At 28.3% G+C, this 19991-nt stretch overlaps 2 protein-coding genes across 4 annotated transcripts in view; both read left to right on the forward strand.

Moving 5' to 3' along the window:
- Window positions 1–6904, forward strand: part of LOC111679453 (small conductance calcium-activated potassium channel protein) — a 319785-nt gene extending 312881 nt beyond the window's left edge. Inside the window, 3 exon segments of the mRNA XM_046947022.1 lie at window positions 1814–1883; window positions 3771–3872; window positions 3982–6904. Of these exon segments, the coding sequence (XP_046802978.1) occupies window positions 1814–1883; window positions 3771–3872; window positions 3982–4470 (661 nt within the window). The 3' untranslated portion in view covers window positions 4471–6904.
- Window positions 4015–9261, forward strand: LOC111679454 (cell wall integrity and stress response component 2-like). Of its 3 annotated transcripts, none has more exons than XM_046946102.1 (2): window positions 4015–4154; window positions 6924–9261. In XM_046946102.1, exon 2 carries the CDS (start codon window positions 7004–7006, stop codon window positions 7874–7876), a length of 873 nt encoding a protein of 290 aa, XP_046802058.1. In that variant the 5' UTR covers window positions 4015–4154; window positions 6924–7003; the 3' UTR covers window positions 7877–9261. The 3 variants fall into 3 exon arrangements, with proteins under 3 accessions (XP_046802058.1, XP_046802060.1, XP_046802059.1); XM_046946104.1 differs by having other exon boundaries at window positions 4025–4154; window positions 6958–9261; XM_046946103.1 differs by having other exon boundaries at window positions 4027–4154; window positions 6950–9261.
- The last annotated feature ends 10730 nt before the right edge of the window (window positions 9262–19991 follow it).

A 19991-nucleotide genomic window follows, 5' to 3' on the forward strand; every position in this document is an offset into this window, starting at 1 on the left:
TATAGACCAGACTATAGACTAGACTATATACTAGACCATAGACTATGACATAGAACAGACTATAGACTATAACATAGACTAGACTATAGACTATAACATAGACTAGACCCTAGACCAGACTATAGACTAGACTATAGACTAGACTATAGACTAGACTATAGACTAGACTATAGGCTAGACTATAGTCTAGACTATAGACTAGACTATAGTCTAGACTGTAGTCTACTTGGCTGTAGACTACACTATATACTAGATTATAGACTGTACTATAGACTGGTCTATTGACAACTGTACAGACTACAGATGTTATAAATTATCGAAAGTATCGACGGCATTTGAAATTGTAAAGTATTGCATTTTATAGAAAAATAAATGAATACATTCTTTTAAAAAAGTTACTGCTACTAACTACTTATCTGTGTAACTGTCTTCATTAAACAAACAAACACATAAAACTACCACAAAAAGAAGTAAACAGTGTTTGTTTTTGTATATTTATTTCAAAATATTTTTTTGTATCTTGTCTTGCCTTCATCGCCTACTTTTCCCAATTGCTAAGAAAATCCTGCCAACTCATTATTTAGAAAACAATCTAACAGCAAAAACAGAAAAACAATTAACAACTCGTTTTACTAGCCTGTAACTAGGTTGTAAAGCCAAATTTGCAAAGTGTTTTTTTCATCTAAACCGATTAACAAAAAAAAAAAACATGCATTTGCTTTATTTCAATATTTCACTAGACATGTCGTTAATTTTCTAGAAATTCGTATCTCAAAATATTCATTAAAAACAAACTTCAAAGATTTTGTTGAAACAAACTAACAAACAAACATACTCGTACATACAAACTACATGCTTAAACCGAACAGTTTTTCAACCCTTTTTGTGTAGAGTTTTTTTTTGCTCGAAATAGGAAAGGAGGAAAAATTAGGAAAATTTTCGTATTATGATAAAGAGTTTTTATAGGCATCTGATTATAGAACAGAACAAGTGGTGGACTTACACATTTGAATGTAAACTCCAATTTTCACTTTGAATATTAGTTTCTTAAGACAATTTCGTTACAGTTAAGATTGCAGAAACCCTACCATTAGATTATTTCCTTTTTAAATATTTTCAGTTTTTTTTTTAGAATTATTTAGTTGATATTTATTTTAAAAATTTATTAATTATGTTAATTTTTATAAAGGAGAAAAACAAAATGGTGGAGGTTTTGATTTCAAAGTGCGAGAGTGAGAGAGAGAGAGAGTGTGTGTAAAAGACAGACTTGCTATATATTTCTTTTTTAGGTTTATTTTGAGATACGATTTTCTGCAATCTTAACGACGAAATTCTAAATTTTCATCGCTAAGTATTTTTCAAATATAATATTATAATTATTTATTATAATAACATATTTATTATAAAATAATATTTTTATTTTTAATTAGAATAATTTACTAACATTATTATTAGATTTGTATAAAAACTAATTATATAAATGAAAAAAATATATAAAAAATAAATAAAATAAAACAATAAAAATTAATAATAAATAAAATTTGATAATAATATATAAACAATTTAATAATATTTTGCAATAATTTATTAAAAACACAATAATTTAAATAATATTAATAACTATTAAAAAATAATAATAAATTAATAATAATAAAATCACCAATAACTACTAACCCAAAAACACATTTACATAATTTTATTATTCATTACGGCTTCTTTTTCTTTATTTTTTTATTATTTCTCAAAAAAACAAAATACTTTTTGAAAAACGTAACAAATATCAAAAAAAAAAACAAAAAAACCAAATAATTAGGTTACGAAAAGTTAAAATGGATCAGCGTAAACTGATGGATAATGCCAATACGATAACAGATATGGCCAAGGTAAGTTTAAGACGTGCCATTTGCAAAATTTAAACAAAGTTAAAATGAAGAATTTGTTATATTTGAAAAGCTGTGAGTATTATTTAGATGATTTTGTTATTAAACCAAAAAAAAAATATGTATTTTTATAATTTACAAAAACAAAAAACAACAAAAATACCAAAAACGTATAATACTATTTACTTAATGCTTTTTTTTCTATATATTTCAGAATAATTTTGAAATATTACAACAAAAGTCTAATAAACAAGAACATTTTTAAGGGTCTTATTCATAATCATTTAATAAAAGTTTATAAGACAATTTTTCACATAAAATTTGTTCTATAAACCTTTGATAAATTGTTATGAATAAGACAGTAAGTATTAAATAAAATTCTTTATCTTGAATCTTTGTAAGTAGTACATTCCTTTTACTAGTCTTAAACTAATGTTTATTAATAATTTAAAAATACCAATATTGCATCTTCTAATCAACTACATACATATATATTTTGACAGTGCGTTTTGTGGTTAAGATTACAAATAATTTATATATATTCGTTTAGATCTTGACATCTCGTAATCAAGGGTTTTTTTCACATATTGTAAAAAAGTCTTGGCATTACGAGGTGTCAACATCTGATCAATCGAAATACTTAGGTTTATGTGTCAGCATGCTACGCAAAAAAAATTAAAGAATCCATACCTCGGATTTCTCTATACATCGTCATACTTTATTATAACAGTGTGTATGGTTCGTTAAACTATTATTGTTATTGACATAACGTGGTCTAAAATCATAATTTATTATTTTCGTTTTCCTTATCTAACTCTACACATTATACAATATCGTTCGGTTCCAAAGTTTGGAATTTAATTTTCATCTTGAATGCCAATATTTCGGGATCTTTTTCTCTATTTTTTAAATCATGCAAAAGGATCTATTAAGGGATACCAACCAATTAAAATCAATAGAGTAGACTTGTTTATCCTAAACTGTAGATTACTCACTAGACTATAAGCTAAACTATAACCTATACTACAAACTATACTATAGACTAGACTATAGACTAACTATAGACTAGACTATAGACTAACTATAGACTAGACTATAGACTAGAATATAGACAGTAGACTATAGACCAGACTATAGACCAGACTATAGACCAGACTATAGACCAGACTATAGACTAGACTATAGACTAGACTATAGACTAGACTATAGACTAGACTATAGACTAGACTATAGACTAGACTATAGACTAGACTATAGACTAGACTATAGACTAGACTCCGGAATGGTATGTCGGCAGTAAATCTATGTTTCCTTTATTTATATCGTTTTCTATGGCTCTACGATTGTTTGTCTTCTGTTTTCTTTTCTATTTAATAATGTCATCTTCTCTAGCCTCTTGCTGACATCAAGAAGAAATACTAGCTCCGTTGGAACTTTACCACTTCCATAGGAATTGAAATTGTTCATTATTATAAATATTTGTAAAACTTTTTCATAGTCTGTTCTATTAGGAGAAAATATTAATAATCTCTAAACTATTGAGCGATTTCTACCTCTTGATATCTCGAAAATAGTCCATAACCACAAACAAACATCATAACTATGTAAATCCGTAGCCCGACATTATCACATACCGTTTGACAAAACATTTCAAAACAAAAAACAAATTCTCGGGATTAGAAAATATACTCTTTAGTTAAATTTTTCAAAGTTTGATATCCTAATACAAATACATAATTAGTTCAAATATAACATCATCTTTATAATACAACAATTCTTTCAAATAACAAATTCTCCATATGAATTTTGCGGTACATCGTTCACATACTCAACTCCGACTAAAAACAAGTTTCGTTTTACTCATAATCATTTGTTTTCTTAAATTTCCAGACACAAAATACAGTGTATGAAATAATATCAGACATGTCAAGTAGACAAGATGCCATAGAGGAACGTTTAACAAATTTAGAAGATAAATTACAAGCTCTACAAGTACAGAAATATTTTTTTTTTAATTTTTTAATTTTCATATTCATTTAGAATTCTATACTAAACTCATATCTTTTTTTTATTTAAAAAATTGTAACCTTAAAACGAACAGGATCATATGGAGAGTCTGCCAGATATAATAACACGTTGTCTGAGTCAACATCAAGAGAGGGTGGAACAACGAAAAAATTTTTTACATCCAGATACGGCAGCGCAAGCGTTGCAACCGCCACACACACCAACTCCCATGTTCAATACGCCATCAATGCAATTTCCACACTCAAGGTTGGTATTTAATCCTTTTAATACAAAAAATACAACAACAACCACATCTGCAACATCAACAAATCAACAAATTCAGCAGCAACATCAATATCAGAATCAAACACAAACTCAATATCAAGACCAACATCACAATCATTCACAAAACTATTTTAACCATGAATATCATCATCATCAATATCCTTCTGAAACATTGCCATTGATTCCTCCTTTCAATAAATCCATGTTACCACAATCACCACCAATGTCACCTACAACAGCAAAAACAACGCCACCTATACCGCCACCACGACACTTTAATGCAAATGTAGCAAATTAACAGAAGAATTAAAAAGAAACCAACTAACCAACAACAGCAACAAAAACAAGAACAACTAGTATTACAAATTCGACATGAGCCAATTTGTTCCAATGTGGTCAACATTTGGTTGTAAATTAATTTTGTTGTTTTTTTTTCTTTTTATAGAAATGTAATAGTAGAGAGTTTTTAAGAAAGATTTATACTTAGACTTCGAGATGTTTTTGATGTTTAGTTGTACATAACTTTAGCTGTCAAGTATATTAAAATGTTATGATATTCATTACAATAATAGATATGAATGATCCGAACTATACTCCGAACTTTAGTCTAAAGTATTATCTAGAATATAAGCTAGTCTGGAACCACATTCTGAACTACAGTCTGTTCTATATTCTCAAACTAAAGACTGGACTATTGTCTAAACTATATGCTAGATTATATACGATCTGAACTATAGCCTAAACTATAGTCTCAAAAACAACCTGGGTCATAATGTCATCTATATAGTTGACATCCAGGTTAGTCCGCACTATTGTCTGACCCATCAACATTATTATAATCTGAGCTACTATAATCTGAATTAGGATCTGAACTATATTTTAGTGTAGTCTGAAATTTGTAGACCTGTCACAGAATTCCATTCCGATCGATAGCGGAACGATAACTTGAATATAAATCGATAAACTCTTAAAAAATAATAACTTCAAACTATTGTAGTCACAAATATACTCGGAACTAGTTTGATCTAAAGTCAAAAATTAAACTATAATAACTAATATATAAGTTTTAGATCATACTACCGATATTTCAGAATACATTTTATGATATCTCGATAGCTAAAGTGTTGTTATTTACAGAAATCTTCTCGTAACCAGATTTTAAACCTTTTTTTTAATAGTTTTTGATAAAAGACAGGGAATCTACCAATACAAGGAAAAACAATTTTTCTAAACTATTCGAATGTTTTCAATTTAAACGCCAAAATTACACACTATATATTAAAAATTATTTAGACTCTTAATTTACAACCAAATTGATCACATCTCTTTCGTCCTGCTACCGATTTGTCAAAGCTAATTCTATTATATATATTTCAAGTGTTGCCAATTTATTCGTTTAATTTTGTATGTAAATCTTTGTTTTATACTGTTATTTTCAGCAAATGCCCATAATCCTTAACATGTCAAAAAGTCTCTTGAAGTTTGGCACGGCATATCAATTGCCTAGTTTATAGACTAGTTAATAGTCTAGTTTTTAGACAAATCTAGTTGCTATTGTGCCCTGACTAGTTCATAGACTATTCCAGAAGTAAATCATCTAACTAGTACATAGAACAGTTAGTAGGCTAATTCGTTAATTAGTTAATAACTAGTACACACAGCAGAGATATAAGTTGAATTTGCTTTAATCGGCTGCGGCTGGTTTCCAACGAAGATTTAGCAAACCGCGCCGCAAATAGTGAGGCGCCGATAATTTTGCAACGGTTTTTAACTTTTGTACTTAGAGTATTCCATATTGTAGTCCATAGACTAGTTCATAGATTGAAAATGGAATAATCCACAAACTAGACTAGTTTATAGATTGAAAATTGAATAATTCACAAACTAGTCAAAAGACTAGACAATCGACTTTTGAATAGAATATTGCTTAGATTAGTTAATTGATTAGCCCATAACTAGTCAAAAGGTTGTTCCATTTTTCAATCAATAGACTAGTAAAAAGTCCAAATACTAGTCAATAAACTACTTCACTGAGTAGTCCAGTAAAACTTTTTATTACAATTGCAAAATTAAATAACAAACTAAAATCAATACAAACTAAATTGGCAACTTACTTATAAAAAGCGCTTAACTAACTTATTAAAAACAACAACAACTACTGCAAAACAACAATTCTAAATATATCTCTATCTGTATTCATACTGTCTCTTCTACTACAACTTTATTTCTCGCTTCGACAACAGATCATCTTTCATTTATAACTTGTTTTGTATTTAAAAAAATCATGCTTAAAGTCAGTGTTAATAACCAGACCAGACAAAAATTTGTATTTGTAATTTAACTAAAACAAAACTTTTTCTTTTTTTTTCGTTTCGTTTTTTTGTCTCAAAATTCTAATCTTTTCGTTTTAACACTTTGTCCCTGTGTGTGTGCGTGTGTTTGTATGTATGTGTCCATGCGCACCTGCGTACTACGTCTTTTGTACAAAAACAATTTAAACATGTGTGTGAATGTGTGCGTGTGTGTATGTATGTGTGTATGTAACTGTCTATGTATGCGTTAATTGACAAATTGCAAATAAAACTAAATCAAGACCAAACTGCTTTTTGCATAGAAGTGTTCCCTCATCCAATAATGTTGCTGCTACTACATACCATTGGCCAACAAGTCCTATATTGCCACCTATTTCAAGTAGAACACCACATTTAGTGCCTGACACTCATCTAATGTCATCTAATGGATCTAATGCAGTTAATAATTACACATCTTCCAATAAGTATGGCAGCTGAATAATAGAAGATAACCGCTCCTTCTCCTCCGCCATAAACATCATGAACACAGCCGCCATTGCCAGCACGACAAATACCACGACTATGATCACCAGTAAAAGTAACAGCATTAGTAAATATGACACTAGTAACACCATTAACGCCATGACCTACTCCACCAACAATACCAGCAAGAACAATGTCAATCGTAGATCCTCAGCGGCGGCCATAGTGGACATTGAAATGTTCACTTTGGGCATGTCAGCGAATAAATACAACAACACGTTTACCAGACCCGCCTCGATAACCAAAAGTATTTCAGCCTCAGCGGACAACAACAATACCAACAACCATGACTACCATCACAATCACCACCATCAACAGCAGCAGCTGCAGCAACAACAATTTCTACAACAGCTGCAACATTTGCATCATAAAGAGAAATTCTCGAAAAACTACATTGTGCCACACCCACATCCCCAGTGTGGTCTGCCCGAATCATTGCGTATTATCGAAACGGTTATAGCCGAAGATGCCGAAACGAATGCCAATACACCGGATTCACAAACCGACACCACCACCACAACCACTACGAACTCATCAATGCATCTGATACAGCAACTGCAGCATCAGAGTGCTGCCAATATAATGGCAGCTTCATCCACATCATCGTCGTTATCTATTTATAATACCGCCTTACCACAATCGTTTTCATTCTCACCCTCCAGCACCTTAACCACTGACGCTACCAACACTAACACTTCCTTCATGACGGCATCCGCCTCGGTGCCCACTTCGGTATCGGCTGCATCGTCAAATACCTCAAGTACCAACAATAAATACACTAGAAAACGAGAACGTGTCTGTAACTCAACTAGCAACTCAAATACCACTATTTCGAAATTATCGAATTGTAGTCGAGCCTTTTCGAAATAGTTCGGACTAAAACAACAACTACAACAATTAAATAAGAAAATAACAACACATAAAAACACATATAAAAAGTTAAACACGTAATTATAGTATCTTTAGCATTAAGTGAACAGAAAAAAACGTTAAAAAAATAAATTAACTTATAAATATTTATAAATAAAAATAATTTTCAAAAATTTAGGAATTTAAAAAATAAATTTAAAAAAAGTTACTTCCTCTCTCCTTAACTTGTAAATATGTTATATTTTGTTAAAAATCCCTTTAAACCCCGAAAAAAATCCCACTCCTTCCCTAAAACCTCCTAGAAAAATTATAATTTAATTAAAATGCAAAAATAATTAAAATATAAAATTAACAAAAATATTGTACAAATAATAAGAAATTAAAAATAAAAATTAACAATTGCATTGCAACAAAAACAATTATGAAAATTAAGTGACATGTAAATTATTTTGTATGAATGTGAATGTGTTTAAAAGTGAATTTAAACAAAACAAATTTTGTATAAAAAAAAATGATGTAAAACTAAAAACCCCCAAAAAACCTAAATGTAGTAAATGAATGAAACAAAAAAAATGAAAATAGTTGTTTATACATAAATTAATAAATACTCCATTCCCTAGAGAGAATTTATATAAAATTATAAAAAAAATCTAAAAAAAAATTCATAAAGTGAAAAGTTAACACATTTTAATAATAACTTAATTATTTTTAATTTATTTATTTAGCTTTGATTTATTTTGAATATTTTATTTAATAAATATGATGTTAAAAATGCTAAGTTATCAACATTTAAGGGAAATTATCGTTATTTTTAAAAACAAAGTATAGCTTGTAGTTAGTTTTGAAAATATATTGATTTTATTCAAATTTAATTCGAAATTCATTTTATCATTTAATGAACAATTGTGTTAGCGATAGCTTACTTTTGGTGGTTTAAAAATGTACTTTCTTTATGGTTTAGTTATTTAAACTAAAGGGGCAATTGATTATATCTCAGCATTTTTTAGAGAAATTTTGACCAGTTTGTCTTCAATAGGTTAGTTAATAGTGTTCTATAGACTCTGATATAGAAGCGCACAATAGGCCCTAAAGAGACATAGATAAACTCTATCGAATCTGTTGTAACATACAGACCTTTTAACTAAGGTTAGGTTCTTCAGAATATTGTGACACAATAGCCGTCACGGCCATATAGCATAAGCTACATCCATCAATAGAGTCATTTCAAAAGAATTCTAGATAGTAAAGTGATGCTTTTAATATATTGGTTTTGTTTTCAGCGCAAAACAATATTCATCTTCATTATAATAACTTCATTGACCGTTTAGGCATTTTGTCCATATGTTACCATAAAAAACAAGATCAGAGTAAAACGATGCTCACAATATTCAATTTGGTGTCGTTTTAAGCGCAGGATATGTATAAGGAATATTGTCTTTAATTGATCTTTATTATGATAACCTACAAGTCAGTTTATATCGATGTCCAATGCGCTTTACGTAATCTCAAAAGAGTGAAGAATCATTCTAATCGAACATCAGTAAGCTCAGAATTAAACCATTCTACTCACATCTAATATCCATTGAAAGCGAAGGACATAAACACAAAAGAAAGTTTGATATCCAATGCGCTAGCATGTTACCCCTATTTTCATATTAATCACTATGTGATATCTATAAAAAAGGAAGAGTCAACATATTCTTATTCATCTTCATTATAGTAACTTAGAAGTCACTATAGATAAAGCTCACCATAATAACCCCTTATTAAGATCTATAAAGAAAGAAGAAAGCGTAATAATGCAATAATTCTTCTGTATTATATACAAACAAACAAATTGAAAAATATGAAAAGATCGAATTGAGTTCAATTCATCCATTGTAATCGTCTAACTTGATACGCAGAGAAGCGACTTTACAGCAAAGTTATTGTATAGAGTAGGCACTACTAATCAGTAATCCTTTTGCCAAAATACCTTTAAAATTAAAAGTAATGATCGAAAACACCTGGTATTTATGGATAGTTTTAAAATACTTGATTATCAATGTAGGTCTTGCAACTTTTCAACTATATGCATCCATCATATCAACCCCTTTGAAAGATTTATAAAGAGAGAAGAATCAGCGTATTAATGCAGTAATTTTTCCAGATCTTATACAAAACAGTTAGAAAAATATGAAAAGATGTTACTTTATACAGTAGGCACTACTCAGTTATCGAAAACACTGGTATTCATGGATACTTGAACATCAATAGAGATATGAATGCACCTATTCAATAACTTATTTATATTTGAGTCCAATCTTAATATGACATTATACTTTTCAATAATCTAGATAATAGACTTATCAATAGCTAAGTCCATAGATCAGTTAGATGACTTGTCCTTAGACAAGAGCATATACTAGCCCAAAAAAATCCAAAGAGACTAGTCTATAACTATAAATAAAGTCTAATAAAAGACGAATATATAGAATAGTCCGTAAACTACAACAAAGACTAATACATACCCTAGTTGCTAGACTAAGCAATATACTAGACTATTAAAGTGCTATCAAATTGGACCAATCAATAGACAAGTTGATCAACCAGTAAATAGTTTATAAACTATACAATATACTTATTTACAGAAAAGTACTTTTACTACTCCAAAGAGCTCATTCATACAAAATTAACTGTTAATTAGAAAATTTCTAAAATTTTATCCGAATTAGGCGTTCTAATCTCAATGTTTCTGATATTCCAGGCAGGTTTCATTACCAAAAACTTCAGCAGATTAAGAAAATTATAACGATTTTCTCTAGCTTTTTTCGATAGACATTACTTTCTTTTAATAACAAAATAAAAATACTGTCAATAAATTTTGCTGCTAAAAAGTCGGTAGCCTAATAGACATCATTAATCTACTTTCAAACAATCAATGTATACTAATGAAAAAAATCGACTTTCTTTAACCTAAATAATCGAATTACTGAGATCAGCGAAACAAAAAACAATTTTTAAACATTATATTTTGTTTACAAATTACCAATAAAATATTAATCATATGCAACCATATGTTATAATATAAAATAAACAATCTCAATGAATAACATGACGTATGATTAATAAAATATAAATCATACGCAACATATGCCACAAATAGTGTTAGAAATATGCTTAACACAACGTATAATTGATAAAATATTAATCATACGCAACATATGCTGCTAATTACAACTACATACAATATAATAACGATACATATAAACTAGTTAACGATAACTTTTTGCACACACACACACAAAAACATCATATTTATTATATAATTTAATTTAAAAAATAATTTAAAATAATTAAATGTTTATGATTTGATTATGAATGTTAAGTAAGTGATTAAAATTACAAATTTTAAACAATTATTTTATTAAACTATTTAGTTTTTTCTCGTTATTTTATTTTTATATTAATGGTTCGAATTTATTTAATGTTAAAACATTTTAAATTAATTGTTAAATATTTTGCAATTTATTTTATAAGTTTATACGTTATTGTTTATATATAAATTATAAATATTATTATAAATAAAATATATAAATATATATATATTTATAAATTAGTTAAAATGTATAAAAAAAGACTTGCATACAGATAATTTATAAAAAATCTAAATATAAATTTATAATAAAACCTTATAATAGTAGGTAAAAACCTTAACAAAAGCATATTAAATAAAATCACACAAAAATCCATAAACCAATAAAATAATAAAAAAAGGCTTCTTGAAATTTAAAAATAAAACTTATATACAACAACAAACCAAACAAAAACCAAAATAAATTCAATAAAAAAGGCTCTGTAAATAATAATTAAGAAACATTTATAAATAAATATTATTATGATGTTATTACCAACTGCATTATGTTTTATTTATTATTTTCTTTATAATTTCAGTTAACACACACACAATAATGTACAGAGCTCCTAAGAAACAAACTGAAAAATTATCTAAATAGTTTACTAAAACCAAGAAATCAGAAAATTTATTTAAACCAAATTTATAAATAATAATTAAAACAACACGAATTAAATAAATACTAACAGTAGTCAAGTATATAACAAAAAAGAAAAGAAGGCATCGAAGACTTAGACTCTTAGCGAACTAAAACAAACAATTATAGTAACAAAACTAAAATAGTAAAACCTTTAAATCCTTATAATTTCTTATTTGTAACAAAAACATAAACAAAAATGTCTATTTATTGCAAAAAAAAGAACAAGACAATATCAATCAAGTCCATGTAGAAAGTCACAATTTTGTGATATAAACCAAAAGCAAAACACATAAAATTTACTACAGACTAAATTCAAAAGATTTAAACAAATTTTACAAGAGCTGCAGATATTTTCAAAGTTTTTTTTATCCAATAATAAAAGGCATTCACAATGTTCTCAAAACGTTCTAGAAAGAATCAACACATTAAAAATGTATGCCTAAAAGTATGCCAACATTTTTTACATAGGTTGCAAATATATCAGGAATGGATAATTGGTGTTTTTCTATTCTTAAAACAATAGAATAGCATAGATTTTAGTAGATAATGTTATATGAGGACGGTCTTGTTATTCCTATGGTGCCAGTCGCAGAAGTTTCCCATAATTCTTACTGACACACCAATGAAGTTGTCCAGATCGCAGTAAAAAATGCTAATTTTGCTGTTTAACCTTTTCTTCTATCCCTTCTTCGTATTAATAATAACTGTTACATGGGTAATGATAAGCGTCCAGTCATAAGTGTCAAAAAAAACTTATAGAATTTCTACCGACATCCAGGAAAAGTTCAGGACATGAACTTTGGATATTCTGCAAGAGATTTAGATATTCTCCTTTTATCGTTGGTGTTAGCGAACACGAAAATCGTTCATCCAATGACGAGTCATTAATTTAGCATTAATTTTCCTCATGCTGAACAATCTACGGCAACCATTTGATTAGTAATACGTCAGACAGTCTGATCTGACATGCGTCCAACACCAATGAAATTGTCCAGATCATGAAAAAAAATGCTGGTATTAATGTATCATGCTACGTTCATGTAAAGCGGAACAGTTAAAGAGTTTTACATCTTCATCTATCTCTTCTTCGTCTAAACAATATCTGTTAAATTAGTAATACAAACGATCTGACAATCGTTCAGTCATAAAATGTCCAAGAAGAGAACTTCGGATATTTTGCAAGTTAGATATTCACTTTTCCTCAATGGTGTAGCGAACTAGAAACTGATTCTCTCAGTGACGATTCAATTAGTAATACGCTAGACAGTTTGAACATTTAAAGAAGCTTGTACCCGTTTTCACATGATTTGACATGCGTTCAATCAGTCAGTGTCCAGTAAGTTCTATCAAGAGCCAAAAGACATAAAGTTCTTTAAGGACAGCAGCACTTAGATTATTTTGTGGTTATAATGGACCACATGAATTTCGACTTTTCTGTTGCCCATTCGTCAATCGTATTCGATGTTGAAGCTCTTCTAGTCCTAGAATACAAATAAACACTATAGAACGCCATCTTAATTGGGGCAGGTAGTGAATGTAATTGAGAAAGCATTTTGTAACGAATTTCGATCAGATTTTCTTAAGCAAAAAACACACCCAAACGACAAGCATAGCCTCGTCCTTTAGAAACTTGATAGTGGTAGTTGAAATCGTTACATAGAAATATCAAGAAAATGAACATTGTTAATAATTTCGGATTATGGCGTTTGAGGCAAGAAGCATGACTGTCTCGTAATCGTAACAGCGTACGAGATCAAGTTAATCTAGAAGTCTCAAATTCAATAACTTTCACTGTAGTTGGGATCACACCGTCCCAAGTTTTCAATCAAAATTTCTCTAGTTCTGAGTCTTAACGAATACTATCATATTTCTCATATTGATAAGAACCTTTTGAACCTTGTATATAGTAAACCATGGATCAAAAGAGTTTTGTTACCGCTCTGCACATTTAACGCACAATATATAGTTAAGGACCCCATTCATTTCTGAACGTTTTATCAAGCCTTAGCATTTCGATTTTCATTCTTGTTTCCTTTTGAAAACTATAATTAGGCGAGGTGGTCGAAATTCTCGTATTTTTTATCTCCTGGTAAGTAGTAATAATTCAGTTTTTACCGCTTTCATATCGCTCTGAAGTTGGAATTGGTTAGAGATTAGGTTACTTCTAATATGGAGATCAGGTTAGGTTGATAGAAGGATGTGTAGAGAAACTTATTTTCTGAACGTAATTCCTAAGAATCTTCTAATCAGTGTTACTCAGGAATGTTATTTCCGGAATAACATCACATCCAAATACATGGATCTAACTTCGACGATATCATGGCTTCTTCGACTCATAGGATTTTCGTGGTTCCACCCACTGTTTCATTATTTCAAGAGGTCTTATGGGATTTTCTCACCCATATTTTTAGTTCAGCTTTTTATGGCGATCAACTTTTTTAATGTCTTTCCAAAGTTTTTCCAATACTATTATGGTTTATATTTCCACATTTGATAATACGTATATGATGCTGATATCTCTCTTAAATGCGAAGATATCCCCCCTGTAGCCTTACAGTCAAGTAAGCCGGATCTTAGCACTCATGTAGTTCATCCGGGTTTTTCGTTTTACTTTCTGTATTAGACTACTTGGATTTTTCCAAAGTCAGCTGCTTAGCGATCACCATAAGCAACTTCGTTGATGACTTAAAAGTTTAATCCGTTCATATATGAGATCATAGTCATCGTTCGATATGAGATCATAGCCATCGTTCGAATCGTCCTCTTTTCTTTTGTTAGTCTGATGATTTCCCAATAAAATATTTTCAAATTTTGTAGATAATGTAGTTATTTCATACATTACTTGGTAATAAGTTGTCGTTATTATAAGTAGTTATTCACCCAAAAAGTAACTACTTACACTTTTCTCCAATATTACTTGCCTAATTACCGGGTATGAAAAGATTTTGCTGGTTTGGTTTAGATCACTTGGAAGTTTCCATAATCAGCAGCTTTGAGATCATAATAAGCAACTTTTCCTCATAGTTCTTTTTAAGATTTAATTCTTTCATACAGAAGATTATATTCAACTTCAGAATGTATACACTTAAGTTATTTCAAGGACCAACAACAAATCAAATTTTTTAAAACAATATAAAATTTTATATTTATCCGCCCACTTAACTGAAACAATACAATATTATTTTTAAAAAAATTATTAAAATTTCAATTAAAAATTTATTTCTATAATTAAAGAAACATTAACATCACATCTGATAAAACTTTTTTTTTCGAAATTCATCAACATTAAAATCAATAAAGACTGTTTGTCTACAAACACAAATATTAACGTTTAAATAAATATAAAGCTTTAACAGAATTTATTTAAAAAAGAAATTATGAAAAAAAAAATATTAATAACACAGCTTTATTAACTTTGTATAGAAAAACTGAATAGAGATTTTTAACAAATCAAAAACCAAGAATCTAAAAAGAAATTAAGAAATTATATTGAAAATTAAACGATTCAATACTCTTTGGGTTTCATAACTACGTATTTAATAGAATACACTAATACTTGACTTACTCAAAAAAATAATAATAATTTGTACAATTTTAATTATATTTCTTTATATATATATATTAAAAATTTTGTTATTAACAATTATTCAGAAATTGATATCATGGCTTCTTTAATGTCTAAGAAATAATCAATAAATAGTTTTTTTTTTAATTATATTAGAGCGGGTTTTTGAGTTGGCAATCAAATGCCAATTAATAATCAGATTAGTAAATCTGAAAATAAATTGATTCTGATGTTAATCCCCTTTAATGTTTTTGAGTACAAGATTAAACTTCGCTGTGTTGCCATCCAAAACAATAGAAAACGTCACAGTTTTTTATCAAAACAATACATGTTTTATAAAAAAGAAATCCACATAATTTATACTTATCGATAAATCAAACATTGTAATGTTTATTTAAAAAAATTATTAATTTTTTCTCATCAGCTGTTTACACTTTTGTATTTCTTGCTGAAGTTTAAACCACCTTCATTGGGCGCTTAAACTAGCAAAATAAATTAGCTGATTGAGTATTCAAAAATAACATTCGAGGATTAATTCTTATTTAATCCCTTATCCTTCACCTAAAGATTGGCCCTTAAAGTATCAATATTACAAATTCGCATCCTAAAAGCCCTTCCTCCCAATTTCGATTTAATTATAATCTTTTGAAGCAGGTATTTTTATAAAGTGTCAAATAAACTTTCTGGTTTTTTTGTGCAAACGCTACATGGGAGAGCTCTTTGTCTATAGCCGCTTTGGAGCCGGTTTAGAGTTGTCAATTAATAATCAGATTAGATAATATTAAAATAAATTTAATCCAATGTTAATCCCCTTTGACCTGGTTCACAATGGGAAACTTTTGTGTATGAGAGAAAGAGATAGTTGATATTTCTTTCTTTTTCTCTCACACACAAAAATCAAAAGTTTCCCAAAAAAAGTTTTCTAGTGTGAACCAGGTCTTTGATGTTTTTTTCGTACAAACTTAAATTTTGCAGTGTTGCCATACAAAACAATTGAAAACATCACTGTTTGTTATCAAAATAATGAATGCTCAAAAAATAAGAAGAAGACAACAGTAAGTGTAATATGAAAATAAATGAAAACCAAAATTTTTGGGTTATGGGTTTATGCTTAATGAAATCCTAAAATTTCTCACAGCTACAGGCTGGATCTGAGACTATATAATAAATCAGACGAGTAGATTGGTCCGTTCAAAACGGAGTCTATTTGACTCGACTGTTCGCGCGCAGTGAACTACCACAATACCAACCAACCAATATCTTGATAACTCCATAATGTTTGCTTAAGTTTAAACCAAGTTCATAAGGCAGTTAAACTAGCAAAAACTGAGTACTCAAAAACAACTTTCAAGGATAAACTTTAATACTTCATTGGCTCTTAGAATTATAGTATCTAATGTTGAAAACATTATCTTAAACAATTTAAGACTATAAATACTTATTTCGAGATATAGGATCAGGTGTCGACATTGAGCAACATATGTACTCTCTAATGCCAAATAATGACAGTATGGGAGAGCTATAACAGATCCAAAAAGCCTTTATAACTTTAGGGGTAATGTTAAAAGTCTTCATAACTAACTCAGATCCAAATAGCATTTCCTTTTAAATTTCTTACATTGTAATCGTTTAGAGCAAGTATCGCTATTGAGTGACAGATTTACTCTCTGATTAGTTTTGTGAGAAAGCAAGGCAGCTCTTTGTCAATAACTGTTCTATATTTTCTTAGGTAAAGTAAAATAATGCAAAAAGGCTTTTCTTTGAACTTTCAAGAAAACAAAGATCGATATTACGAAGCAAATTAACTAACGAATACAAGAGAGCAGGGGAGAGCTCTTTGTCGATAATTGGTTTAGATTATTATTAGACAAACGAATAGCCTATAAAATCAATTCTTAATGATACTAATACGTGACAGGTTTTCTGTTATATACATCCGAAATTTTTTTTAAAAATTCTTAATAATTTCATGATCTTAAAATATTTAAACCTATTTTCTTTATATATTAATTTTTGTAATATTAAACGAATTTAAAAAACAAACAAAATAATATTATTCAAAAGATCAATAATAGTTTACTGCTCATTTTCAAAAAAAAAAAAAAAAAAAAAAACTAAAAATTTCAGAGCCCCCAGCAACTAAAAATAATAATTCAAAAAAAAATAAAACATGACAAGAAACTAGTTAACTTTTTAAACAAAAACATTTGTATAGTATTTCATAGATTTTTTACATTTAAAAAAAAAAAGTATAAAAAAATAATAATTTAAAAAGTGACAACAAAGACCAATTTATATAGAGTTGTACGTTTTAACCAAAATGAAAGCTAATTAAAACCCAAAAAATTAACTAAAACTCATAAGAAGAAATGTTAATAATACTATACTGACTTAAAAATAAACATTAACTGCATAAACTAAAAACTACTGTTACTAAATAATTTTAAAAACAAATCCCAAAAAAAAAAAATAAATAAATACATAAAAACAATAAATAAAATAAACTAAAAGAAATATTATAAAAACTTAACTAGTAAAATTACTATAAAAAAAAATAATTCAGTTAATATTAAATTAATAAATTAAAAACTAAACAAGAAAAAATTAATTAAAAAATATGTATATTTTAAAACAAAAACAAATAAACTAAAAAATATTGTTATTTATTATTTAAAGATGAATTAATAAGTAAAATATTATTAAAAAAAAAAGTGTTTTGCAAAAAGCTTTAAAAATTAGGGTGCCTACATTTGCTAAAATTAGATTTATAAAAAAAAATAAAAACCAAAACAAATAATAATGTAAAACAAGAACAACAACATACTACAAAAACATTTAACTCTAAATATAGCACATTTTTCATAATTAATAATAAACTTTAACTTGAATTGCGGTAAAAATTTTCATTAAAAATTTTAACCTTTCAAAACCTAAAGAACCAAAATTTATTTAGGACAACTTGAATTCTATTATTTTACAAAACTGGATTTTTGTAAAAAAAAAACACAACAAAGAATTAATTGTCCAATTCACAATCGATGTCGTATCATTGTAACGTTGTATGTCATAAAAATTTTTCAAATAAAATTTTTTGAAACAAAAACAAATCAATAATAAACAATTACGACATACTACTATACAACCGTACAACACCGATTGTGAATTGAACAAATGTATTTGAAAATTACAATCATTTCCACCAACGTCTTAACACCAGGTTGGTTTCAATTCGTCTTTTGTCACGAATGTATTCTTCTTAGAGCAGGTTTTTGAGTTGGCGATCAAATGCCAATAAATAATCAGATTATATAATCTAAAAATAAATTGATTCTGATATTAATCCCCTTTGATGTTTTCAAGTACAAGAACTTCGCAGTGTTGCCATACAAAACAACATTAAACGGCACTGTTTGTTATCAAAACAATGAATGTTTTATAAAAAAGACAAAAATATATATTGCAAAGTCCGTATAATTTATACTAATCGATAAATCAATCATTTTAATGTTTATTTTATATATATATTTTTTTTTTGCATCAGCTGTTTTCATTTTTTGCTCAAGTTTAAACCTCCTCCATTGGCCGCTTAAACTGGCAAACAAAATTAACTAGCTGAGTACTCAAAAACAACTTTCGTGGATTAATTTTAATTTAATCCCTAATCCTTCACCTAAAGATTGATTCTTAAAGATTTTCTCTAAAACAAAAGGATTCTTAACAATTGTTTTGCTTTTTTCTTTATTGGTGACAAAATTCCTGATTTTCCGTCAAGTTTAAAGTCGAATCTATTGTTTAGTCTATAGATTAGTCTACATACTAGTTTTTAGTCTAGCTTTAGGATTAGTTTCAAATTAAATCCATAGACTAGTCTATAGTTAAGTTTTTGCCATCGACTATAATGTATAGTAGTTGGGCCACACTTTTGTCAAGGCGATTGTATTCCAACAGCAAAAAAATTTCAGAGTGCCTAAGGGTGGGGTTTTCAGATAAAGATAATCTACATTCTTCGTTTAAACCTACTTTAATATATGTTTTGTGTTTTTCAGTAAATAGCAACGTTACTTAGGGCGGGTTTTTTACTACTCAGTTAAACTAGGCTCGAAACTCGAAACAAATTTAGGCGGACATTAACCAATGATTGTGTTTTTTCAACTTTTCACTCAAAAACATAAACAATGAAAAGCTGAAACAAATTAATGCAATTAACATGTAGTTTCTGCAACATAAGTTTCTATGTATGGAAATTAAGGAAACTTCAAAAGAGAATTAAGAAAAAGTTTTTTAATAAAAGTTTCCTAGTGTGGACCAGGTCTTGCCGTTTACTAAAAAACGCAAAACATATATTAAACTAGGTTTAAACAAAGACTGTAGATTATCTTTATCTGAAAACCCCATCCTTAGTCTCCATATAAAATCTATTTTAAAAAAACAAGTATGAATGTATAGTGGGGCGTTGCCGATGATACCCCACACCAGTCAGTATGTATGTTAAAAATGGGGATTATTTAAAAAAATA

This window comes from Lucilia cuprina, chromosome 3 (genome assembly GCF_022045245.1).
Source record: "Lucilia cuprina isolate Lc7/37 chromosome 3, ASM2204524v1, whole genome shotgun sequence".
NCBI classification, from domain to species: Eukaryota; Metazoa; Arthropoda; class Insecta; order Diptera; family Calliphoridae; genus Lucilia; species Lucilia cuprina.